The sequence below is a fragment of the Penicillium nucicola genome, assembly GCF_028828085.1.
Source record: "Penicillium nucicola strain IBT 29836 chromosome Unknown utg000003l, whole genome shotgun sequence".
Classification (NCBI taxonomy): Eukaryota; Fungi; Ascomycota; class Eurotiomycetes; order Eurotiales; family Aspergillaceae; genus Penicillium; species Penicillium nucicola.
Genome location: NW_026643127.1, coordinates 2,553,707 through 2,578,672, shown reverse-complemented (window position 1 = coordinate 2,578,672; position 24,966 = coordinate 2,553,707). Strand labels below are relative to the sequence as shown.

The 24,966-nt window shown below is 49.9% G+C and overlaps 10 protein-coding genes across 10 annotated transcripts; 5 read left to right on the top strand and 5 right to left on the bottom strand.

Annotated features, from left to right (window-relative positions):
• Positions 1-3,463: 3,463 nt before the first annotated feature.
• Positions 3,464-4,674, bottom strand: N7511_004527 (putative oxidative stress response protein Oxr1; the record flags this gene model as incomplete). Its single annotated transcript, XM_057126952.1, has 2 exons — positions 3,464-3,608; positions 3,662-4,674. The coding sequence occupies 2 exons, from the start codon at positions 4,672-4,674 to the stop codon at positions 3,464-3,466; spliced, it is 1,158 nt and encodes a 385-aa protein (XP_056985842.1).
• A 583-nt stretch (positions 4,675-5,257) lies between these two features.
• N7511_004526 (putative endosome-associated ubiquitin isopeptidase (AmsH)) lies at positions 5,258-6,901 on the bottom strand (the record flags this gene model as incomplete). Its single annotated transcript, XM_057126951.1, has 2 exons — positions 5,258-6,709; positions 6,764-6,901. 2 exons carry the CDS (start codon positions 6,899-6,901, stop codon positions 5,258-5,260), a joined length of 1,590 nt encoding a protein of 529 aa, XP_056985841.1.
• Positions 6,902-7,341: 440 nt separating this feature from the next.
• Positions 7,342-9,141, top strand: N7511_004525 (uncharacterized protein; the record flags this gene model as incomplete). The annotated part of the gene is made up of 1 exon (XM_057126950.1): positions 7,342-9,141. One exon carries the CDS (start codon positions 7,342-7,344, stop codon positions 9,139-9,141), a length of 1,800 nt encoding a protein of 599 aa, XP_056985840.1.
• A 1,038-nt stretch (positions 9,142-10,179) lies between these two features.
• Positions 10,180-11,382, top strand: N7511_004524 (protein kinase domain-containing protein; the record flags this gene model as incomplete). The annotated part of the gene is made up of 1 exon (XM_057126949.1): positions 10,180-11,382. One exon carries the CDS (start codon positions 10,180-10,182, stop codon positions 11,380-11,382), a length of 1,203 nt encoding a protein of 400 aa, XP_056985839.1.
• A 402-nt stretch (positions 11,383-11,784) lies between these two features.
• Positions 11,785-12,489, bottom strand: N7511_004523 (SRPBCC domain-containing protein; the record flags this gene model as incomplete). Its single annotated transcript, XM_057126948.1, has 1 exon — positions 11,785-12,489. One exon carries the CDS (start codon positions 12,487-12,489, stop codon positions 11,785-11,787), a length of 705 nt encoding a protein of 234 aa, XP_056985838.1.
• A 272-nt stretch (positions 12,490-12,761) lies between these two features.
• On the top strand, positions 12,762-13,580 carry N7511_004522 (uncharacterized protein; the record flags this gene model as incomplete). The annotated part of the gene is made up of 1 exon (XM_057126947.1): positions 12,762-13,580. The coding sequence occupies one exon, from the start codon at positions 12,762-12,764 to the stop codon at positions 13,578-13,580; it is 819 nt and encodes a 272-aa protein (XP_056985837.1).
• A 483-nt stretch (positions 13,581-14,063) lies between these two features.
• N7511_004521 (uncharacterized protein) lies at positions 14,064-15,371 on the top strand (the record flags this gene model as incomplete). The annotated part of the gene is made up of 1 exon (XM_057126946.1): positions 14,064-15,371. One exon carries the CDS (start codon positions 14,064-14,066, stop codon positions 15,369-15,371), a length of 1,308 nt encoding a protein of 435 aa, XP_056985836.1.
• Positions 15,372-17,399: 2,028 nt separating this feature from the next.
• N7511_004520 (uncharacterized protein) lies at positions 17,400-19,431 on the top strand (the record flags this gene model as incomplete). The annotated part of the gene is made up of 6 exons (XM_057126945.1): positions 17,400-17,826; positions 17,963-18,299; positions 18,380-18,648; positions 18,721-18,896; positions 18,954-19,236; positions 19,292-19,431. The coding sequence occupies 6 exons, from the start codon at positions 17,400-17,402 to the stop codon at positions 19,429-19,431; spliced, it is 1,632 nt and encodes a 543-aa protein (XP_056985835.1).
• A 258-nt stretch (positions 19,432-19,689) lies between these two features.
• N7511_004519 (uncharacterized protein) lies at positions 19,690-21,258 on the bottom strand (the record flags this gene model as incomplete). Its single annotated transcript, XM_057126944.1, has 6 exons — positions 19,690-20,225; positions 20,306-20,373; positions 20,438-20,820; positions 20,875-20,942; positions 21,004-21,040; positions 21,130-21,258. The coding sequence occupies 6 exons, from the start codon at positions 21,256-21,258 to the stop codon at positions 19,690-19,692; spliced, it is 1,221 nt and encodes a 406-aa protein (XP_056985834.1).
• Positions 21,259-22,828: 1,570 nt separating this feature from the next.
• On the bottom strand, positions 22,829-24,653 carry N7511_004518 (NADP-dependent isocitrate dehydrogenase; the record flags this gene model as incomplete). Its single annotated transcript, XM_057126943.1, has 4 exons — positions 22,829-23,787; positions 23,839-24,022; positions 24,143-24,178; positions 24,393-24,653. The coding sequence occupies 4 exons, from the start codon at positions 24,651-24,653 to the stop codon at positions 22,829-22,831; spliced, it is 1,440 nt and encodes a 479-aa protein (XP_056985833.1).
• Between the last annotated feature and the right edge of the window lie 313 nt (positions 24,654-24,966).

Below are 24,966 nucleotides of genomic sequence, written 5' to 3'. Positions count from 1 at the left end.
AAAGAGTTGAAGAGAGAAAGATGGGGGAAATGGGGGAATTCCGTGTTTATGTAGCAAGAGGGAGTTGCCCTGTGCATGTCAGGGCGTGAGTCAACTCGCTTAAGAGGGGCTAAAAAAAGTGGTAGAAAAGAAGTTGGGGATCAACACGAAGCGACTTTAATCCAGTCATGTGAGTCATTCCATCAAAGTGCGATGTCCAGATGGTCGATCAAAGCACTTGGGAGGTTAGTAACTGTCGGCGGACAAACCCGGTTAGCGCTGTGGGTCAAATGAGGCTCAACCGTGCATAGAGAGGATCTCAGCCAAAGCCCTGACTCATAGACTGGGATGATCAAAAAGATACCGCATCTCCTGCGATAGAGCCACACGGGTGAGAAGTAATCCTGCGATAATGTCGGCCCACTTAGTAGTTTCTGCGTTTGAATTCGCCTAAAATGTTCAGCATTAACTAGACAGACTATCAAGAATTGCATTCATACCAGGGCCGAGGCATGGGGAATGAATGCGCGAAGTCCAATGGACCAGAGGTTTTCCCGAATATTATTTTGCTGAGACTGCGGGGTCTCCTGTGATTTAAGGAGACAGCATATAGGCCAAAGCAGTAAGAAGCCCCCGATTGGAAGTCTGAGATCTTCATCGCAATGATTCCTTTCGATAGGAGTTGTCTCTGCTATCACAGATATTGCAGAATATATGTGTTGTCCTGCTTCGTATATCATGCTGGAAAGAATTTCAAATTCTCGCGTGTCTTCGTAATTATCTCCAGGATGAATAAAATCGCCTGTCAAAACAAGCAAATTGGCTATGATGATACGAAGACAATGATAGTCATTCCATCGAACTAAAGATAGGGCCTGGAATAAAAAAACTTTTAGCCTTTTCCGAGAGAGGTTTAGAGAGAATACGTACATTCATCAATCTTTCAGCTGGGGGAACCTTTTTCATATCGAGCTCTGCTTTGGGGCATATGTTTGAGAATAAGTTCAAATTTTTTTGAATCTGTTTGATCGAGGCTCGAGACTTCTGCATATCAATTTTTCGCGGGCGCTCCCCTTCTGTCAGATTTTCAACTTGAGAGACTAATGGTTGTAGGCAAAGTTTTGTAACGTCTAATATCAGTGAAGCCTTGACTCGATTAGACACATCATATGATGCAAATGCTTGAATGTTGTCTCCTTCAGATCTGGAGATCTGGATTGCATGATGTAGCGTGTCAAAGTCACCAGTGGGCAAGTCCGAGTGGTGAGAGATTTGCGACAAGAGGTTGAAAAGTCCTTCGAGATGGATCCTCCAAGTTTGGTCTTTGGGGTCAATATTTACAATCATCTAGGACTGGCATAAGTATGAAGTCCTGGCATTCAAAGTTTAAACACACCTCGTAAGTAGAAAACAGAAAAGCGGCACAAGCCAGAGATGGTGAGAACAGTGAACTCATCAGTGTGACTCTTATTTGACTAATTGCTGTGCCGTACTCAGCAATCAAAGCTTTCCGATCCTCAAATGACTGTTCTGTTTGTTGCAAAGCGTAGAGACACTTCCTGATTGTGCGAATAGCAGATACGGTTGTATCATTTGACAGTGTAGCTTGCTCATTTGAGTCTTCGTTAGTACCCATGAGCAGATCTGCAAGAAATGAAACGGCATGAGTCGAATCTTCCATATGTCGTAGTTTGTCATCTCTTTCAGGGGTGCTCGATGAATGAGATGAGAGAGATTGTCGATCTGTCGTAGTAGGATGAGGCGTCTGCCTGTCCCCATATCCCAAACAGACTCTTCCAGACTTTGTGCATTGTCCACAGACCGGATATTCTAGATCGCACTGGATTTTTCTAAATTTGCAGGTCATGCATCCCTTTCTCGCGCCGTGATTGACCATTGTAATTCGCGGAAATATGCAGTAGAGAAAGCGAAAGAGGGTCTCGGGCCTTGAAATGGCGCTAAATTCCTCGCAACGGCTGCGCCATGCCTGATTCGGACCAGAACATACGCCAAAGATCTCGCAATGCTTGTTCTGCTCGCGCTATTTTTCTCGCAACCCCAATTTACTTACGGTAGTTTGATGTAACATGGATTTGTTGTTCATAATCAATCTCGTTGCAACGTATTTCAAATAGTTGGCTAGATCAAGATGCCGTGCTCTGGCCTACATAAATAGCCCCGTTGTCCTTCCTCAAAGCTCACTTTTCTTTCGCATCCTCTCCTCGAACATACTTAAAAGAACCAAGTCCATCATTCTCAAACTTGTCTTCTGAATTACCATGTCTCTTCAGCCAATCGAAATCTGGGGCCACTGGGGCGGACCCAACCCATGGTAAGTGCCTAACATGGACGATGGCAAGTGATGATACTGATATAGTCCTCAAGGAAAGTATGCATGGTACTCGAAGAACTCAATCTTCCCTACCATCTCCAGCTTGTCGAATTTGCCGACGTCAAAAGACCTGAATATCTCGAGATTAACCCCAATGGACGCTTACCTGCCATCAAGGATCCAAACACAAGCATCATGCTCTGGGAGGCAAGCAATTATCTATAACTACCGATGAGACACAATCTGATAATTACTTGATAGACTGCTGCAATTATTCTCTATTTGATCGAACAATACGACAAGGAGGGTAAAATCTCTTACACTGAGCTGGTGGAGAAGCATCATTGTCAGCAATGGCTAGCCTTCCAATCATCCGGTAAGGTCTCATCCAAATACACACCTCGCAATGTATAGCTAACCATTATACAGGCCAGGGTCCCTATTTCGGTCAAGCAACGTGGTTCGCCCGCTTCCATCCCGAGAAGCTTCCTTCCGCAACGGAGCGATATGTCAATGAGATCATTCGAGTAATTGGGGTCTTAGAGGAGGGCTTGAAGAGGAATGGAACGGGCTGGTTAGTCGGTGGTAAATGCAGCTATGCGGATTTGTCTTTTGTTACCTGGGCTGTGGTCGGTGAAGGTCTACTGCATGAACTGGGCCGGGCCGATCAGTTGATGGAATACACTCGATATACTGCTTGGTTGAAGGCTCTGAAGGAGAAGGAAAAGGTTGCTAAGTGCTTGAGTATTATTGCTGAAGGTCGAGCTGCGCATGGATTGAGCTAGATGTATATATTTGGATAGATATGAGTGATTGGCCACATTGCAGCTTGCTTCGCAACTGTAGGCTGTTTTTGATGAATATTCAAGGCAGAATGAAACTAGTAGATTAGATTTGAAAGATTGACGAGGGACAACGATGCGAAAAATCCAGCATCACATCGTTGTCCGGGTATTTGAAGTGCAGCTGATGAACCGAATATGAAAAATTATCTTCGACGCTTGAATCCATTTCCTTTGCAGGGAATTCTAGTCCAGAGAATGCCAAGTTCAATGACTGTAGACTCTCGTATGATGCACTGTCCGAGTATTGGATCTGCCAATATTTGTGTAGGTCCTTTATACAAATACCAAGCTGCATGAATCCGGTTGTCTACGAGCCGACATACCACACCTCGACTCCAAGAATATCAAACTTGACACCTTCGTCAGAAAGCGGCTCGTTACCGAAAGTTTGGCAAGAGGCGCTAACGCCCTTTTCGAGGCTTTGGTCAACCCACAATCCGTAGTGACCGTCACTATCTCGGCATTAGCTCACAGTACCAATGGATCCACACCTGAAGGTACTTACCCGCCTCCCAAACTGAGGAAACCAGTTTCACAGAACATCATATAGTCATTGACGCCACTGTAGGGGAACGCCTTGAAACGAATACGCTCAGGAGTGCTAGCACCACTGCGCGAGGGAATAGAAGAAGGCGACGGAGGCGCCAAGACACCACCGCTAGCAGCAGCGAGATTGGTTTTGATATTGATATTAAGATTGTGAGAAGGTGATTCCGATCGAACATTCTTCAATTTCGCTTGGGGATCATTGCGCAGCGTACTCCAGCGGCCCGCATTAGTAGTATCCGCAGAAGGCGGAGGCGGGAGACCAGCGCGCTCAAGAGCCTCCTCGGACTGAGGACCTTCGCCAGGTAAGGCGAGAGGGAAGCTTGCCGGAGGTGGGAGCACGCTTGAGCGCCAGAGGAAGCATTCTCCCGTGCCGAAGAACTGCGAGTCTGGGTGAGGCGCGTCGGTCATGTAGGCGCCGAAGACAGAGCTTGAAGGGGAGGAGTCGCGAATTACAAGGACGTAGCCCGCCCGCGGGCTGCGGTACGAGAACTCGGCGCAGTTCTCGTAAAGGGTGGAGAGGGAGGCGCCGTCGCGGTCAAGGCTGTAGGCCAGTCGCCAGGTCTCGGCTAGTTGGAGGCGTGGAGGGACGAGGAGACGAATTTCTTCGGCAAGAGCACGTGTGAGGAGCTGTTGCTGGAGGAGATCGGCGCCTTTTGGGATGCTCAAGGTGAGGGGCGTGAGGGGTGGAGGCTGAAAGGGCGAGGCTGTTCGGCGCGGCGTGAAGACCTCCGAGGAGGAGGATGACCTCGACCATGGGAGTGAGGAAGGCATGTCTTTAGATATGTCTGGCTCGGTTATGCGACGGTAGAGGCCTGAGACAACGTGGCTGACTGGGTAGGAAAAGTATGAGGCGGCGGATTGGTAGGTGTTGGTTGTTTTTTGCGTGGGCGTGTGAGATCCTGATCTCGAAGTGGAGGAAGAGGGAATAGGAGGGTCGGGGGAGAGATCTGCCTGAGATGAAGACGACATGCGGAGATTCCAAGTCAATTGCTAGCAAAAGAGCTTCGGCTGAGCCTAAGGTAAGTAGAGAGAAGAGAAAAGAGAAGTATGCGGAGGTGATGAAACCACTATCGCTTATCTGTGGGGGAGCCACGTCAGGCTTCACCTGCTGCTTATTTTGGTTCCCTGATTGCGATGTGCACAAGTTATTCTATATTCTATATCTATATGTTGAGATTATTGTTGCTCTAGGGTTCATGTTTGATGCCAAATTGACGCAAGCCACACTACACTATTGTTTAGGATCTGATAAGCCTTCCCATGGAAATTCAAGCATACCACGACTATAAGCAACAACTCATTACCTGCCAAAAAGCTTGCTATATAATATTCAATGGCTAAATTTCAAATCTGGAAAATAATTTGGAAAAGAGAAACCAGAATTGAGATGCAATAGTGGTCCTAAAATTAGGAACGCAACATCCTGGTGCTGATAGAGCACAGGTTAGTAGACAGGTCTTGCCACGTCAAAAGTCATTTCATTTCAAACAAGATTGGTATCATAATAGCATTACGTCAGATGATCCACGTGGAAAGAAACAATATCATCATACTAAGGACGCAGATCTACTGTCTCAAACTCGAGTCCATTGACCTCAAACACGTGCCCCGGTCGTAAAGCTCCAGTGTAGATGTTTTCCTCCGCATGCGGGTGGAATAGACCCGTCTGCGTGCAGTTCAAGACAGTCTTAAGTCCTGGCGGGTCAGTGAGACGGAACACGCCCCAGTCCGGGTCTTTGCTTGGGGCGCACACAATAGCGATGCTCTCCGGGAGCATGACTTGATAGCCGCAGTGTGTGTGCAGGTCGCGAGAGCTCATGAAACAGGTCTGCGATGGGTGTGTGTGAATCCATCCGAGAACCATCAGGTCCTCCGAATCACAGTAGTCGAAGAGAGCAGACTCGTTCTCCGTTTCGCAGGTGTCCGATGTCGAAGTCTGCTCTGGAATCACGACTTTGGAGATGAAAAGTGCGTTGGAGACGAGAGTACCACAAAGAACTCCGCATGTCTCCAAGTTGTTGCGGGTATTGGGAGAAACCAGTGATAAAAAGCGACTTCGGAGGTCGGCTGGTAGAAAGACGGAGCGCAAGGGAGTGCCATTTTCCAGATAGGCGGAGGGTTTGAAGGTATAACTGGATGGGTCAAGATCAGACCGCGTAGTGCTCGTTGTCTCTGCTTGCACCTTGTCGGGCAGTGGTGGGGTTGGTGCCACTTTGAATGGAATTGGCGGTGCAGTCGTGTTTATGATTGAGGCCCTACTGGGCTCAATATGCTCTTTCGGAGGCAAGATAGGGGGCGCATGACGTTCGACATTCTTATCAAGAATGGCAATCTGGCCTGGAGATACAGTAGGCTCCAGAGGCTTCTGGCGCGGCACGCTTGGGTATTTGTAGACGGACGAAACTCCACTGGTTGAATCCTTGACACGCTGGTCATAAGCAGGCTGATGCGTGTTATCAATGTTGGATCTGATATTTTGAATTCGCCGGCTCAAGTCTTGATCACCGGGTCGAGTATCCGGTTTCGACGCAGCTTCCCAATCGCCCCATACGCCGGCTGCACGACGGGCCTCCAGTTCCGCTGGCGATAATCCTTTGGCACCCCTGACAGTGGCACGCCGATTGAGCTCATATTGTGCAAGCTGAACAGCGAGATCCCGATTCTCACCGGCTTCCAAGGGTTCGGCGACACCGGCCAGGGCGGGGTCTGTAACTTGCGCTGACGGCTCCGGGATGATTTTGGATTGAGTTGGCAGTTTTCGAGATTGACGTTCGCGCATCAGCTGAGTGTAGCGCTCATATCGCTTCTTGATCCTGGGTCTTAGAACCTCCAGCTTGCTGAGGTTCTTCTCCACCTCTTTCTCGGCAGCCACCAAGGCTTTGCGGTCTTCTTCATACTTGGTTGTATCCGGGTGTTTCGAAAGATGAACTAGGATCAGCTGGGCATGTCGAAAGAGGAGGAGATATGCTTGTTCGTCGTGTCCTTCCGATTCGTAGATATGAGCCTGAGGTAAACAAATTAGGCACGAACAAAACCGGTGCAAACAGAAGTAACTGACCTCTCGTAAAATCGTTGCCGCCGTTCTCAGCCAGTATCGCAAGCGAACATTTGAGTTGTACTCGTAGTTTTGGGCGATGCGAGTGATGTTCTCCACGCTCTGAGGTGGAGTACCTCCGGTGCCGATGGGGGAAGCCATCGCGGAGACAGAAGACAAATATTGATACCTGTCAAGCCTCAAAAGGCATGGAGAAACAATCTCCTAAACCTCGACCTAACCCTGGGAAGACCAGTGGCAATAGTAAGAGCCGCATCTAGACGTGAATGGGGAGGAAAGTTGGTGGGGAGGTGAGCGGGAAGCTTGGTCTCTCCGCTCCGAGAAAAAAATAGCTGCGCCTTGCTACTTGGACTTCAACGCGCCATCTTCTTTTTCTGCCCTTCATGATACTGACCATTTCTGGTATCCATTCACAGAATGGCCACTAGGGCCGCTAGAGCACTACCTGCAACCCGTGTATCTCGGATCAGATGGAAGACCGCTGAGAGCAATCCTTTATCGGAACAAATCCGCGACCATACTCGAAAACAGAAGTTCCAGCGTCGGGTCCTTACTAGGAGTGAAATTGTGAATGAACCACTATGTGGTATGTCTTTTCAGAAGCTGGTGTTACAGAAAAGAAGCTTACAGGGATCACAGACCAAATTATTGAGCGTGTTGCGCCCTATCTTCGTCAAAATACCCCGGTGGATATCCTTGACCTTTGGCCAGGCAGCGGTCTTTGGTCATCAAAAGTCAATGACTTCCTAAAACCCCGCCGTCATGTTCTTATTGAACCAGATATCGACATCTGGGGACATTTTCTCCAGCCCTTAGCCGAAAGCAAGCCTAGCTACAAGCTCCTTCCTATGGAGATATATCCACAGCCCGGAATGGACAAGGAGCAGGTCAATTGGAATTCTTTAGTGAAAGAAAGCTTTCCAGAGCAACAAATACCGTCCCAAGGCTCTGCACGTCTACCGCAAAACGATACGCTTCTCGTCTTGGTAAACCCACCCCAGCCGACTTCGAAAAAGGACCATATGACACCGGGGCGCTGGTGGATTAAGTTCCTGCAAACATGTCTGCAAAGACATGACTTACACAGCTACGGGTCTGTCCGAGTCATTGCACAACTTCCCCACGCTGAGATTTCGACTATTCTCCCGCTAGCGATGGCAGAGCGCAAACGTGTTGGATTGCTGACCGAGATGTTGGCCTTGCACTGTGTCGAGCTCGCAAGTCCCGATCTACCTGAGACCCATTTAAGTTGGCGAAGTTTTGACGACACCGTCAAAAATCGAGACCGCGTCGCCGAAAGAGCCGCAGCGCAGGGCGTTGTTACGCCGCCAGAGCGACAACTACCTCCCCTTGCATGTGTGCCACCCATTCCTGAGTCAACGGGTACTGGTCGTACCGCAAAAAGAAAGAGTTCACAGCCCTACACGCCGAGGCGACTTCTGGACTCACATAAGGCTTTCCTGGCGGATATCAAAGCTGCCGATCTGGGATCCAAGGAGAAGGCAGAGAAAAGAAGGCAGTTGGCCAAAGCACGAACCGCAGCTATTGGGAAATTGGAGACGGACAACACACAGTCTTACTACCGGCAAAGATTCGCTGATCGCCAGCTTGAGATTGACGAACTTTCACGAAAGTTTGCTCGTGCAGCGGCAGATATCAATGAAACGCCTGAGAGATTGAAAGGTTTGGAGGGTGATGTCGTACATTTGCAATCCATCCAGACTGCCGAGCTCTCCGAAATACACTTTATGAAAAAGAGATTTCATGACAAAGTGATCGATGACGCCCGCAATGTCGCGCTCTCCAACAATTTCGACGATTCTATCTTAGTTTGGGAGCGACGGCCATTTGAGCCCCTTTATATCCCCTCTCCGGATGTTTATCCCCACGACTCCCCGCGTGGCATGGTCTACTTTGAAGCCCACCCTAATCCTCCTGTGCTGCAGAAGATAGACCAGATGCCCACCTTGGACGTGGCCGAGTTTCTCGCCCGCTTCCAGGCCATCAGTGCTCCTTTGCACCCCACGGTCAATATGTCCGTCAGCGATCTACTTGGTACTCTTCTTCCCGGGCGGAGCATCAATGACTTGGTGCAGCTGATTCCAAGCCTCACGCACTTTGCCGACCGGCGACTGAAGCCTGGTCATGGGCCTATGGCCTTGCCAGATGGTTCCGCTGACCCGGCCTTCTGCTATCAGGCCAACTTGAACTATGACTTGAGTGGGGTCCGGGCGCGATCCCTGTCCACCGACACGCTGCTTGCGATTATTGTTGAGTTTGAGAAGAGCGCCCCTGGAACGAGCCTATTGCAGTTCAATCGCATGTTGGGTGGAACGCTGACCTCATTCCAAGCTGGACAAGATAGCATCAAACTGCACTAAGCGTGCATGTATAGCCCTGTATTTATAGCCCTGTATTATAGCCCTGTATTATAGTTGATCACTTATATGAGAACATAGATGTATGAATAATCGAGACCAATCGGGTAACTTTTGCGGACCGGGGGGGTTTAGGGCACGAGGCCGAAGGATTGGATGTGAAGATCCCCAGGAATGTTCACTCCTGGGAGATGATGTGGCCATCTGACTTGACCTTTGGAGAGGATATTCCCGTACATTTCCAAACGCGAAGAATGATGAGTCAATGCCTTGGAAATGACTACTCCGTACTAAGATAAGCCATTGGCAGCCGTTGGGAGTGGACGCATGCGGTGGGCCCGGGATGGCTGCATTGCCCACAATGCCATGCAGTAGTAAAATGAGTAGAATCGAATAGCCCAGTCTACTCTCCGCCACTATTGTAGCAGAGATACGAGATGACTCTCAAGGTACAGTATTAGTTATCATGCATCTATCATCTATCATCTATAACCAATAGCCTGCCACCACCAACTTATCCTATCTAGAGATCGGTGGGCCTCCGATCAGCGCGAACCCTTCCGAAAGCCAATTTCCCTTTTTCTTTAGCGTCGACACCGTAGTATTCATTCGGTGCCCTTCATTTCCTTTTGGTCGAGACCGGGGGCTTTTAGTTTCTTTTGGGGGTTTTTGTTTGCTTTCGGCCCCATATGATCCCTCAACACAGGGCGCTTTTGGCGCTTTGTGCGCCCTGGAAGCCTTTTCTTCTCACTCTTTCGAGTTCTTTATACTCTTTTGAGGTCCGCCTATCGCGAGGTCTCAAGGTCTCAAGGCCTCGACTCCGGTATATAAGCGTGCAGTGGCTAATCTCACGCCAACAGTTGCCACCCCCGTCATAGTCTGCGACCCCAACCGTGGTTTGTGAAGTTATCTCTGTGCGAGTGGCGCCGATATCAGAGCTATTTGACTAGAGCCCTTGGCCTGTCTCGGGCCTCTCTCCGAGCCCATATAACCCCAGTGTCTCTGCTCGTCTGAAATTCCCCCGGATCAGCTCTCGTGTCAATGGCGAATATCCCATTCCAGCTGTCGCTGCAGACCTCCGAGGCGACGCCTCGGGCACAAGTCCCCACATCGAGTCTCACGCCGCCCGTGACTCCAATCGCCAAGCGTCACCAAACCCCCAATCCATTGGATAAACTGTCTCAATCACTTTCTGCTCCGAGACCAAACATCACAACTCCCCTATACTTCACCAACGACCTTGAACTCATCCACAATGGCGACAGTCGCCCCGTGGAATTCGGCCGCGGCGCCTGGAGCATAGTATATAAAGCGCGTTCAACGCAACAAATCACCACCGCACTCGCCAACACTCCATCAACACCCCCAGGCTCGCCAGTCTCAATCAGCCGCATCCTAGCTGTGAAAGCGCCCGTGCGCCGCGATGCCCGTGCAGTTCTGGAAGCCGAAGCCGTAACTCTAACGCGCCTTACCCTCACCCCAGGCCACGAACCCTACATCGTCCCCTTCCACGGCCAACACAACGATCTGCACGGCCTAGTCATGACCGCCATCCCCCTCTCCCTGTCCACATACATAGAAGACCAAGCCGACATCGCGCGCGCGCGCCAGCCAGCGACCCCAACCATGTTCGACCCAGTCCAGGGAACAGCCTCGTACAAGGCTCTCGCGCGCAAGCTGATCGCAGGCCTGAACTGGCTGCACCAGGTCGCAGGCATGGTGCACGGTGACATCAAGCCACACAACATCCTCCTGCGACCAGTAGACGCCGACGAGAATAGCGACGTCGCTTCCAGCGCCTTCCCATTCGAGCCTCTGTTCGCGGATTTCTCGTCCGCCGTCGAGATCCCTGACGACCCGGCCGTCCCGCTCGACACGACGCGCGCGTCCATGTCGGCGTTTACGCCGCCATTCACGGCGCCCGAGATGTTGGCTTCGTTGACGGTGGCGAATGGTGATATTGCGCCGACACCCGCGTCTGATGTTTTCTCGCTGGCTGCTACGCTGCTTGCTGCTGCTACTGGCGACTTGCTGTTGTACCCTGGTACCAGTAACATGCAGCGGCTGGCGATGGCCAGGCAGGGACATCAGATTGTGGATTTGACGCGTTCTGGCTCGAGTGGGCACCGTGTGCCTCGGAATGGCTTTGTTGAGAAACTTGTTCGGCCGGCTGTTGTTAAGGACCCTGCCATGCGCATTTCGACCCGTGATTGGGTTGATCTTGCTGCTTCTGTTTCTTCCTGATCTCTTGGCCTTTTTTTGGTCTTTTCTAGGGTTCTTTTTCGGGTTGACGTTTTTTTCTCTTGTTCGAGTATTTCTTTTCTTTTGGTCGCATTCAGGGTACTGCTTTTTTTTTTTGGTATACCCTGTTAGATGGAGTTTCGGGGGCATGATCATACTATATGGTGATACAATATTTGCATGGATAGATGTCAGCATTTCATAATATAATACTAAACTCAATTTTGTGATATCTGTCAGTATGTAGAAGTTATTTAGTGGCAGCCAACACCATTTCTCGTAGAGTGGCGAGTATCTGCATACATATGAGTAGCCAGGACAGGGAAGCCCAAACAAGCTTCCAGTCCGGGCACAGTTTGAGCAATCAAATGAACACCACAAAAATATTGATACAAACCCAGAGTCTCAGGCAGAGGTCACACCCTCCTCCACCGGATCGTCAGTTCCACCAGCATCGATATTCTCCCCACCGGATGCATCTTTAGTCAGAAGGGTAACATATCGGGTCAAATCATCAACCCACAACTGGAAATTAGCCCTCAGTCGCTCCTTATACATCACCTTTACAATATAAACAAGCCAGCCAGTCTGCGCCTCCCAATTCCTCACCTCAGTCCCGCCCTCAACAGCTGTGACCTCATGGACCCGCTCCGCCTTCAGCATGGACGGCGAATACGCGCCCGGCGCATCAGGGTCAACGCCCCAAACGATGCGGCCATTTTCGCCCGTCTCAGCATTAGGTGCTGTGCTCTCTGTTACGCGGCCGTAGACGTCTGTCGACGCTTGGGGCTTTTCGGAGGTTGAGGTAGGGTCCATGCGGACGTGGAGGATGAAGCGGGTGTCTTTTTGGAAGACTGGGGAGAGGTCGGTGGTATCATTGGTGGCATTGGTTGTGTTGGAGGGCTGGGAGCGGATGGTTACGCGAGGTACGAAGGAGTTCCAGGCTGGCCAGGTTGAGGTGTTTGTTAAGGTCTCCCATACTTTGGCTGCTGGGGCGTCGATGAAGGTGGAGCTGCCGATGTGGAGGACTGCGGCTTCTGGGGTGATTGTTGGGGTTGAGCGGGTTGCGTTGCTTGGATCTTTGAGCGTTGGGTGTTGGAGGGTGGTCATTCTGACGATTGGTATAGATATTTGAGAGGAGAAAGAAGCCAGACGTGTGACGTCGTGCGTATGTCGCTATCCGTACCTGATCTGCCGGGTAGGGCTTTCCTATTTCAGATGCCGCCCTCAGATCGCTCACGTGATTGATTATTGACTTCTAATGAACGCTCAGCGAGCGCTTATAGAAGCATACAATGAGTCTTCCGGCTAGGGGGATACCCAGGCTGTTTTTACTCCTTCGTCCGACTCCAATCTCACTCAATTTCTTGGATACGGGCCGCATGTTTGGAGTCAGACAAAGAAACCGATATCGAGATATCTCCCATCGTGCCTTTTCCTCCATTTCACCAGCAAATATCTCGCCTATCTGCCTTGGCCGCATTGAAAAGCACACTCGACCAATTGCTCAATTCCCTCCCCTAGAGGAGTCTCCATGGTACGTGGATCCACCGTGCCTTCCCGACCAAATCGACGAGGAACTCCGTGGAAATGGCCTTCGCGCCTGGGGCTTTGTCATTTACCGATGTACCTACCAGAGCCAAGCGGCCTGGGACGAGTTTATATGTCGACTACTCACCAATACTTACGAGACTCTGGAAGAAATGGAAGCCCCTGAGATCCTTGAAAACTTTGCCTTAACTGTGATTGAAGACTCGGGAAGTTTAGACGGGGCTACCACTACTACGGTACGGCGGCACTTTCAGCAGTGGGTAGAGAACGCAGTACCAGATGAACATGGTACTAGCCGGATTCTAAAATCGCACCGAAATCAGTACTGTCTTCAGATTACGCAGGATGTCTTAGACTCTGTTCTCACCCCTAAGAAGAATGGAGGGGTTGTACGACTTATTCGAGAGGTCTGGAAGGAGTATGACCCTTACGATGGAGGGGAAAGGCTTGAAGATGAGTTCGAGGAGATTGAAGGGTGTACTTTGGAAGATGTAGGGTGGATAAAGGTCCCGTTCTATGATGTGATGTTTCTTTGTTGGGAAGAATTAGCTGGAGAGTGTTGGGAATACGAATATCGTCGTCCGCCGGAGATTGCTTGTTGTTCGTTCTCGTTTCGGAAAGAATTGGCTTGTTCTACAACAGAGAAATAGGGAGTTTGTGGCAGTCTACTAGCGTCATACGGCAGGCTATCAAGGCCTTAAGCTCAATATAAAATTTGTCCACCGCTTGATTCGCCGCTCACATGGCAGAGGAAGTCAAGTACATATGCGTTGCTTGTTTGAATGATTCAAGTTGACTGCAGCGATAAGGGCTTATCGCGGTCTATACTTCATTTGTTGACTGAGTGGTGGTCAGTAGCCATGCTGAGTATTTTAGTTTGAATCAGTTGGATGCTGTTTCTTTGAGATCCAGTGCTGTAGTGCCTGTATCTATATCCAATGCTTCATATCACCCTCTGTTCCTTCCACAATATGCTCCTTCTTGTAATCATCAGTTGAACTTCCCTCTCCCTTTCTCTCTCTCTTCTCTTTCATCTTCTCTCCACCACTATACACTCTTTTCAAAGTTCTATTCATTCCAACACTCATTTAATCTCAGTCTTGTCAGCTTGACCAGTCTCTTCAGCTTTCAACATGCAATACGCTCCTCGGTATCAGATGCTCTATCCATCTCCACTACACCCCCAACAACATCCTGCTCAATCCGCAGTTCAGATGAGGTTCTGTATTCTGCGACCAGAAGGGCTTTGGACGCCACTCATCCCACTTGATGAGCTCCCATCCTGGCTGCAGGTTTGCGATTGGACGCCCGATAAGCACTTGAGTCTCTACCCAGCATCCTTGAGTTTCATTCCTCGCGAAGGAGAGTACGATGTGATCTGCAGCCACTGCACCAGTGCTGTTGATTCCCAGCATAAAAGTGTTTCAGAGCGAGGACCATCTTCTGCATCCAGCCGTGCAGCTCGTGTTCAAAACTTCCCTGTGCAGTGCTATTCGCCTCCGAAGATGCAGTCCGAGCCTCGCGCCATAACTACCGAATTTGATGTGACATATGGAATACTTGGACAGCCTCCATTCTGCCCCATGCTGCAGTCCCCTATCGTCGGGATGTGTTTGGTTGACGCGCATGCGCAAAAAGAGGAACTTGCGGTGGCTTCAGACGCACACTCACCAGAGACGGGTACAGAGAACTCCATGCCACCTGGAAGCTTTGACCAGATCAGTGCAAGGACGGAGCCATGTTCTGCTCATGATGCTGAATTGCTTAGTATCAGCAACTCTTCTCTTTCCATTGGTTCATCTGGAAATATCCCCTCAAGGCCCAAGCCTGATATCTTGAAGCGCCACTCGCGACACACGCACGCACATGATGATGGCTTGGTTGGCACTCCTCGACGTGTGCTCTCGTTGCGGGATGATAGTTCCGCATCTGCGCATTCTGCTGCGGCTATGGCTGCGATTTTGGCCAAGCAGATACAGAGAACGCGATCGAGACGGATCTCCCGCACCAGCAGTCTCCAACAGAGCGCCATCAGCCTTCACCAGAGTGCCGTCAGTCTTCATCGGAGCGCTAGCAGTCTTCGTCGGAAAATCGTGGCAGGTGCAGATACCGCCGCGCCTTGGTCATACCCTGTCGATGCCCACACCCCCAAACGTCGCATTAGCAAGGTCCCTTCAATCCGGGTAAAGGTGAAATCGAAAGGTCGTCGCAAGGTGCGAATGCGTCGTGAGGAAGCAGGAGACCAAGTAGCCCCTATTTCCCCCACGCCAGCTCGCATTGAGGAGATTCCGCAGTCAAAAGCAGAGCAGCCAAATGCCGCAACCAAGAGACGGGATCGCCGTGAACGGTTGATGCGCAAGAGAAATCATACCGATCGAGGCAGCCGATACTGGCACATGATGAAGATTCCCAATTGGCGGGCCGGTATTGTCAGGCATTGAGCATGATGGAGTTTATTTGATATTGTTTCTGCGTTTTGTACACTTTACGTTTTGTCAGCCACTTCTATTACTTCTTGCATTGGGATCAAGGTTTAAATAGTTGTCCTTCTTTTGCTCTCCTCTCTTTTGGGCGTTTCCTTCTGAGCGTTCTTGCTTGCAAATTGGGCTTCAGTACTTCCCCGGCCAACAGGCACTTGTCATTCCTTTCCTTTCGGTTCCTGATACTTGGTTTTTGCTGCTTCGGGTGCTTCCTTGTTTCGAGTGACTCGGATTTCCCAATCTGCTTTTCTTTGGGTTTGTAGGCATGTTTCACCTGGTTGGTTTTTTTTCTTTTGTCACTGACGTTAAAGATGCTGATATCAAGACACGTTCTCAACTGGGCTTAAGTCAATGGACTTGTCATTCCTTTGCCCTTTTCTGTTTGTGAGACATTCTTTTTGTCAGGACTAGCATAGGGCTCGCACTGCTGTGCATCACACTCCTTATGTTGATTTTGTTCCCAGTTTTAGGACATGAAGAAACTTCTTTATTATCCTTTTGCTTTTATCCAGTAATATGAAAGACCCTTAACGCGATGTTACTGTGACTGTTATCACTTAAGTTCCGAAATTGTTAGACCCTTATCTGCATCTTACCTGCAGCACCAACCAGTTAGCCGTCTAGCCGTTTTGGAGGCAATTTGGAGGCAGTGAACTCCGCAACCCCCGCAGGTCTGGTCCTTGAATCCATTTCTCGTCTTCCCAATCGCCGGTGCCGGTTTTGCCGGGAGAAAGGCTTCGTTGTAGCATATCACCCATAAATTCAGTGAGCATAAAAAGCACAAAGCTGTAGCACTACTCAAATATAAAATAAAATAATTCCATATTGAATGTGACTAACTAACTTAATATGATCAACGGGACCAACAAACAATCACAGTTTAGGAAATACAGGGCATCAGCATAACTCCTTTCCAGAGCGAACCAGATATCCACAGGCTCAGTGGTCTAGTCGTATGATTCCCGCTTCGGAGCACCGAAGCTTCAGATGATCCCATCTTGATTGCGGGAGGTCCCGGGTTCAAATCCCGGCTGAGCCCCATATCTTTTTTTTGTTTCCTATTGTTTGTTTGTCTCTCTGGTTTCGATTTCTCCATTGTTTTGTTTTTCTTTTGTTTTTTGCACAGCTTGAATAAATGCGGACGTGTAGATTGACCTTGCGGTGTCAAAATTCAGATTCAATTCTTATATGTGTTGTTGACTGTTATCACGATGTGTATAAATTGACCAAGAACAAGCAACAAGGGGGACTGAGCTGGTCATTTTTGCAACATGTATTCTTTCAGCTGCGTCGTAGTATGTATGTATACGGTCTGTTGAAGAGGGTTATATGTCGGATCGTGACGCCATGTAGAGGAGAAAGGCTACCCCAATTGCGAACAAGCTTTGGTGGTTCTAGTTCGGTGGGAGGCCTCGCGTGCTTATTTGCCTTATAGATTCTCGAGCTCTCTTAGTAGCTCTCTTAGGGAAAGAGTTAACAATTTTCTACGAGTCAGCTCTTGTATAGGTAGACAGAGCTTCTTCCGAATCTAGTAATCAAACTACACTGTCCTTGTATGCGGAAATGGCGGATGAGAGCTTTCGCTGATCAAGACATCCCTACTAGATGCTGGCCCACCATGAACTAACTATCTTCAGCCATCTGCGATCATGAAGAATCTCAATCAGAGAGTAAAGACAACCACTTTCCCTGGGGCTGACATAGCCTAGTCGAGAATCAAAATGCCAACATAGTCCATACCCCAATATCTCCTCACTTCTTATCTCCATGCTACCAGATCCCACATCCAGATTCCAAACCTGACTCCAAAAAACGATATCGTGAAATGCGACTGGCGGAACTGGCGAGGGCCGTATCAGAAGAGGGGGAAGAGGAGAACGATTGGGTAGCCGAGATGACCTTCCTATCCCAGATGGTCCTGACCTTACCTAGCTATACTTGTCTCTTCCCTTCAACATCTCAACTTCTCTCCTTTAACCATCTCTCAACATGGCCACCTACCAGGAACGGTCCACGCAAAAGCGCGCGGATCAACACTCTCTGATTCCACCCGAGTGGCGTCTAACCCCAATCCCCTCAATCGAATCTACCCCAAATGCCCTGGCTTATCTCCGCACCATTCTCACCCCAGAGGAACTAGCCCTGACAGAGGAGGTTGACATCGCCATTCTTCTAGCTAAGCTCTCATCCGGGGAACTCTCCTCACTGGATCTAACCCGCGCATTTTCGAAACGCGCAGCACTGGCCCATCAATTAACAACATGTTGCACCGAGATCTTCTTCGAAGAGGCATTCGCCACCGCCAAAGAAATGGACGACCACCTCGCGAAAACAGGCAAGACCGTTGGGCCTCTCCATGGTCTACCAGTGTCCATCAAAGATTTGTTTTCCGTCAAGGGTGTTGATACGTCAATCGGTACATTGAAATCCCATCCCATCTATCCTCCACTAGAACCGCAACCAAAGCCATATTTAGAACAATCCTCATACTCATACCCATACCCATAATCCAGCAACTCAAAGACAATCACAGCTAACAAACATAAATACAGGCTGGGTGGGACTCACAAACAACCCCGAAAAAGCCGACAAATCAGTCGCAAGGACGCTCCGCCGCCTCGGCGCAGTGCTGTACGTGAAGACGAATCTTCCCCAGTCAATGATGATGTCCGACTCGTACAACCACGTCTTCGGGCAGTGCGTCAACCCATTCAACCGGGCTTTGATATCCGGTGGGAGTTCCGGCGGCGAGGGAACGCTTGTTGCGGCTCGTGGCAGCATCCTTGGCATTGGGACTGATCTTGGTGGCTCGATTCGGATTCCTGCGGCGCTTTGTGGACTTTATGGACTGTCGCCTAGTCCTGGGAGACATCCTTATGAGCGGGGGAAGTAAGTTTTTGCTTTAGTTCCTGTTTTTTCTTTTTGGGTTTTGTGGCATGGTGGATGTTGGGCTGATTACGTTCTTTTAGTCCTGGGCAGGATATTGTTCGGTCCGTCGCTGGGCCTATGGCTTGTAGCTTGGCTACTATTGAGCGGTATATGGAGGCTTTGCCGGTTGCGTCGCCTTGGGAGGTTGATCAGCATGTTGCTCCTGTTCCGTGGAGAGAGCATTTGGCTGCGGGTGGGAGGCGGTTGAGGATTGGGTTCTTGGTTGATGATGGAGTTGTTAAAGTCCAGCCGCCGGTTGCTAGGGCTATGAGAGAGGTTATTGAGGCTTTGAAAACAGCCGGCCATGACAGTAAGGAGCAATGCATCTTCTCCGATATCCATTCAAAGATCATGGGATAAAGTACTGACGACAAAACTCCAGTCTTCGAATGGGATGCTTCCTCGCACGGCTATGGCTACACTCTCTGGGCAAAAGCCATCTTCTCCGATGGCGGAGAAGGCTGTCGAAGAAAGACGGAGCTGACAGGCGAGCCACTTATTGAAGGCATGCTTGTTGGAAAGCCGGAGGATACATTAACCACTACCGAGACGCACCAAGTAAGTTTCAACCCTGTTTATATTGATCTTGAAACTTCAATTTGACACAGGACATAGCTCCACGCAGACAAGTACAACTTTGAATCAGAATACCTTGATAAATGGATATCCGCCGGAGTCGACGCTATAATCATGCCCAACACACCATGGGTAGGCTACAAACCATGGACATGGGTCAAGTCCAGTGCGTACGTGGGCTACACCAGTATCTGGAATTTCTTGGGCTATGCCGCATTAGCGGTTCCTGTTACTACCGTTTCGAGGGAGAAGGATGTTCCTGATCAGGAATGGCTGGATCATGTTCCCCGAAATGATAGCGATCAATTTAACAAGAAGCAATGTGAGTGTATTCTTCCTTTATTTTGGACCATTGGGACTGCGCTGACTATCTGCAGATGACATTGACTTGATTGAAGGTATGCCTGTTGGTGTACAGGTTGTTGGGGGCCGGTATGGGGAAGAAAAGTGTGTAGCCGTGGCCAAGGCGATCGAGGAAGCCATGCAGGGGAAAATGGTTTCTCGGGCAAATCTGTGATCTACAGGAGACTGCTGTAGATTATCATGCATACTATACATACTACATTTATTAAACGCCATACTCAATATTTTGTTCTGCGATCAAGTATGGGATATCCATAACGAGGAAGCTCATTACATAGAAAACCAAGCAAATCTAAGCCCACCAGAGAGAAGAAAACAAGATATCAGTAAGATCATATGTGCGTACGGTGGATCATCCACCATGTGATGCAATAAATTGTAATATATACAAGGACCAATAATAGTCCCAAAATCAAATAGGAGCATTCATCCTCTCCTTATAATCCGGGAACTCGAAATCCCCCAAATCCCACTCAATACTAGGTTCACCACGAGCACTACAACTATCCAGGGTGCCCATTTCCAGATCCCGCTCGTGAGGCGACCCGGTCCTCAAAATCGGCGTGTGGATCTCCTCCGAGCGCATCCTCAGCTCCCTCACGACGCGAATGCCGTCTTCGTTCCCGCCGTCGGTTTCATTGGTGTTGACCTTGGCAATGCTGGCTGAGTAGCTGGCTGGACCGGGGTTGAAGAGCTCGTTGTACCAGATTCCGCCGTCTGGGCTGGGGTTTGCGCCATAGTGCGAGTAGATTGATGGTTTGCGCGAGTCGGTGAGTTGTGTTGTGTGCGAGTGGGTGGCTTTTGAGCCGGGGGAGGAGTGGAGGGGTTGTGGGAGGAAGCAGAAGGAGAAGACTCGGGAGACGAGCGGGTGTAGGGGTGGTAGGCAGGCGCAGATTATTGATATGTTTGCTTCTAGGGAGGACCAGACTGCGGCTTGGGCGTTTGTTTCTGGGGTTTGTTAGTTTGGGGTTCTTGGGGTTCTTGGGGTATTTGGCTTTTATGTATAAATTGGGTTAGGGGGGACATACTCGTGAAGTTGTTGCTGTGGAGCATGATGGCCAATTGAGAGAGACGGGCTGAGCTGGTGGCGATGACACTTTAATAGTCATCGTCAGCATGGATTGCCATCAAGTTGAACCGCGGGTTGGTAAAAGACTCACAAGATCCCAAGCCCAAAACAAAGCAAAACACCATACTTCTGCCGTCTTGGCATGTGCAATTTCCAAATCAATGGCATAGGAAGAATTAAGATGACAAGATCAGTGCCGATTTGAATCCCGGCGTTGGTAAACCAAACCGCACTAGCAGAGAGGCATTTATCGGACCGGACTTGAGGGGAAATACTCCAGAAAGCACGGACAGGATTGCAGAAGAAGAACCCGCTGATGGTCATCCACAGGCCTGCAATGACTAGGCAGCCCATGGTGATGTATGCGATCATGAGGAACGGACGTGGACGGAAGAGGCGAACGAAGAGCCATAGACAGGATATCTTGGCGAACACCAGAGTTAAGTTGTAGAAGGGGATTGAGAGCCATAGGTACTGGCGGTTGTGTGAGTGGCTTGGGGTTGGCATTGGAGTTGGTGTATGACTTACGTGTAGCTGGCCTTCAATGATGTATGGGGGGAGGGATTTTTCTGTTTTCCCGAGTCCATAACGGCGTTCTATCAAGTATACATGTTAGACCGAGATTAAGATTGTGACGTTGGCGAGCAGATCACTTACCGACGAGGACAAAGGCGTAGAAGGCAAAATTGACGATCTGATGTACAGTAGATGTTAGTATTGCAGTTCCTTTGCAGAGACAGTGTCTCGTGAATAGAGGATCGGTAAATGAACTGCAATACCTACCAATGCACATGTAATAAATAGATCGTCCAAGCCCGGAGCCCTCAGCAGCCAGAACCTCGTCCCCAATCTCAAGGCGACACAGATGGTCGCAAGGGCCGTAAAGATAGTTGATACGATCAGAACATACATTCGATCGATAATGCAAGCGATAGATGACACTCAAAACGAGTAAAAGAGGAAGGGAACAAAAAAGGAGAAAGAGAAGTAGCTGTGTCGATCCATCGAATAGAACTATCCAGTAGTGAAAATAGTGATATCAAACGAAATCACCATGACTCGATCAAATATACAAGATAATCGGGTGGGAGAACCATCGAAAGGTAAAAAAAAGCAAGGAACTAGACGAAAAGCGACGAACCCAAAGTATATAAAGAACTCACGCACAATTGCCTTGAACACAGCTCGGGAAACCCTAAGTACCTGGTGGGTTTCACACTTCCAATTCTGCAGGACATGTGCAGAGCATATCTAGGGCTGCAGAGACCAAGACCAAGAATCCCGAGCGTTCGCCATGAAGATCCCCCATCATCGACCTCCGCATTCGGAAATCGGACATGACCGCGTCAAGGACTGGCAGTCTGGACTGCAGGGCCCACTATGATTGGGCCACCAGATAAAGTAGTGGAGACCCGTCCCCGTATCTATCATCCACATCCGAGTCGCGGCCGAGCATGCTGTTCGGCGGAAACTTGAGCAGCGAATGACTGTGTCCAATGGCTTGACTGTTGGAGCCTATAAGATGGGCCTGCATGATCTGCAGAACCCCGGTCCAGGGTGACCTTTTAGGCCTGTGGAAACTCTGCATCGGCTGTGGGATGATGCTCGTTGGTGGGCTTCGCAACTTTGGGTTTCGGTCTGGCCGATTTAGGGAGAGTCAGGGAAACTCGTTAAATTGGCCTTTTGCGTTGGTTGCGAGTCAGATGTGGCGTCTTTTACAGTTTGGATGGTTGCTTTGGGACATATTAGCCCTGTGGGCTTGTGCCCACGGTTGAGTACACTTGCCAGGGGGAGACTCTCTGAGTGCCTGTTGATAGGCAATGGCTAGGTACCGTGGAAGAATGCCCATTCTGGAAAATGGGTTCGGCAGAGAGTTGAGAGTATAGACCCGGAGTGGAGGGTTTGCGTGCTCGGACTTTCCGAGGCGATAAGCTGTCGAAAATGAAGGGGCCTAGAACATCATTGATGCCACAGGTTGCTGATATGCAAGTAATGACTGAGGCTCTGATTCTGGATGTGGCTGTTGGCTGGAAGTGTCCATGTTCACATTCCACTGCAGGCTAAAATCAATTCTGCCGGTTGATGCGGCTGAACGGATACCGCCAGAACTATGTGACATGTGATATGTCCTGATAGAATGACAGAGTACCGAGTATAGTGTTGTGTCCAGTGCTAGAGAACAGAATCACTTACCATTGGTGACTATACTGGTAAGACAGGCCATCCACAATACTGTGAAGAGGGCATACGTATACTTGGGCGAAAAAACTTCCAAGGGTGATAAGGGAATGATCATTTGAGCCTGATGACAACAGTTGAGTGGCGTAGGAAGTTCATACGGATCGACTAACTTATAGCGTAATACGAGAACACATGTAAAGAACAATGGTATTCCAAAAGTACATAACCAATCAATCATCTTTGTTCCGCTAATTGGAGTCTAAAGCGGAAATATCATAAAAGTTTTATAGAAAAGAGCAATTTACAGGCGAGCCTTGAGGTTGGCCTTGAGTCTGCGCTCAACAGCAGCCATGTACTCGCCGGTAGTAACCCAAGCCTCACGGTCCTTACGGCCGCAAGCAAGAGCCAAATCCTTGGTCATGATAGCCTCGTCGTTAACGACGTCGGTACAGGCCTTCTCGAGCTCCTCAGCAAAGGCGACAACTTCAGGGGTGTTGTCGATCTTGCCACGCTGGATGAGACCGCGGGTCCAGGCGAAGATGGAGGCAATGGGGTTGGTGGAGGTCTCGCGGCCCTTCTGGTGCTCGCGGTAGTGACGAGTGACGGTGCCGTGAGCGGCCTCAGACTCAAAGGCCTCGCCGGTAGGGGTGGTCAGAGTGGAGGTCATCAGGCCGAGAGAGCCGAATCCCTGGGCGACGATGTCGGACTGGACATCACCGTCGTAGTTCTTGAGGGCCATGACGAAGCCACCCTCGGACTTGATCATCTGGGCGACCATGTCGTCGATCAGACGGTGCTCGTACCAGATACCCTTGGCCTCGAAGTCCTTCTTGTAGCTCTTCTCGAAGATCTCCTCGAAGATGTCCTTGAAGCGACCATCGTACTTCTTGAGGATGGTGTTCTTGGTGCTCATGTACAGGGGGAGACCCTTCATGAGGGCCATCTGGAAGGAGGAGTGGGCGAAGCCAGCGATGGACTCATCGGTGTTGTACTGGCACTGGGTGACACCACCACCCTGGAAGTCGTAGACCTGGACACGCTCGGGCTCGCCACCGACGGGGGTGTAGACGAGCTCAAGCTTACCCGGGCCGGTGATGACACGGTCCTGGGCACGGTACTGGTCACCGAAGGCGTGACGACCAATAACAATAGGCTTGGTCCAGCCAGGGACCAGGCGGGGAATACGGGGAATGACAATGGGCTCACGGAACACGGTACCGCCAAGAATGTTACGGATAGTGCCGTTGGGGGAGAGCCACACTAGCCAAGGTTAGCTTTCGGTCGTTGCAACAGAGGGATGTATGAGCATACTCTTCTTCAGCTTGAACTCCTCAACACGGGCCTCATCAGGAGTGATAGTGGCACACTTGACACCAACACCGTACTTCTTGATGGCCTCGGCGGCCTCAACGGTGACCTTGTCATCGGTCTGGTCACGGTACTCAATACCGAGATCGTAGTACTTAAGGTCAATGTCGAGGTAAGGCAGAATCAACTATATTTCCGTTAGCATTGAGTCTAAACCAAGCCGAGGCGTAATGTGATGCATCAAGTGCATGCGCCTCAATGCGAGGCGCCGATCATGCATGACTAGCCCGAGGGTATGAAAGCGTACCTTTTCTCTGATTTCCTGCCAGATGATGCGGGTCATCTAAATTCACGAAGATGATCCGGTTAGCACATGCCAATGAGACATATTTGGAGTTGCGCGGTATCATTCTCGACGGGTTTAACACATGCATGACATAGTATGCCCCGTGTTTCCCCGCGTTTTGGGAACGACAAGTGCGCCAGCCGAAGCACATGGAAATGCAGGCTTGTGGAACAATCCGGAGAGATTTAAGCTATAAAAGGGGAGTCCATACCTCATCACCATCCAACTCCACCACCGGGTTCTTAACCTTGATCTTGGTCTCGGAAGCCATCGTGCGAATTTGAGCGAAGTTCAGAGGAATTGGGCCGGACCAGCGGGGAGATACAACAGCGCGAGAAGTGCGGGAGAATGAGGTTGAGATAGATCGAGTGGAGGTTGAGAAGGAGGAAGAGAGAAGAGAAGAAGAGAGAGGGGCAGAGAGAGGGGTGAGCGAGCGGCGAGCGAATGCGGAACTTGATCGGAGAGCGTTCATCGTGTCTTGTTCGGAAGTCAGTAATGTACCGCAAGTCGGGCCACTCAATGCCCGCGGGTTACAACCGAGGGAATGAGGTTCGGCAGAAAGGAAGTGTGGAGTCGAAAGGGTATTCCCCCGGAGAAACGAAGAGCAGAGGCGACTCCGGGATTCGGGGGGAACGGGAGAGGTCGGAACAATAGAGAGCGAAGGCAAATAGGAAGGGGGGATTACCGAATGATGGGGGGGAAATAGCACGAAGGGCGAGAATGGGGGGGAGAGAAGAGGAAAAAGCCTTGTCCGGTGCAATGGAGATGTGTTTGATGCTTCCTTT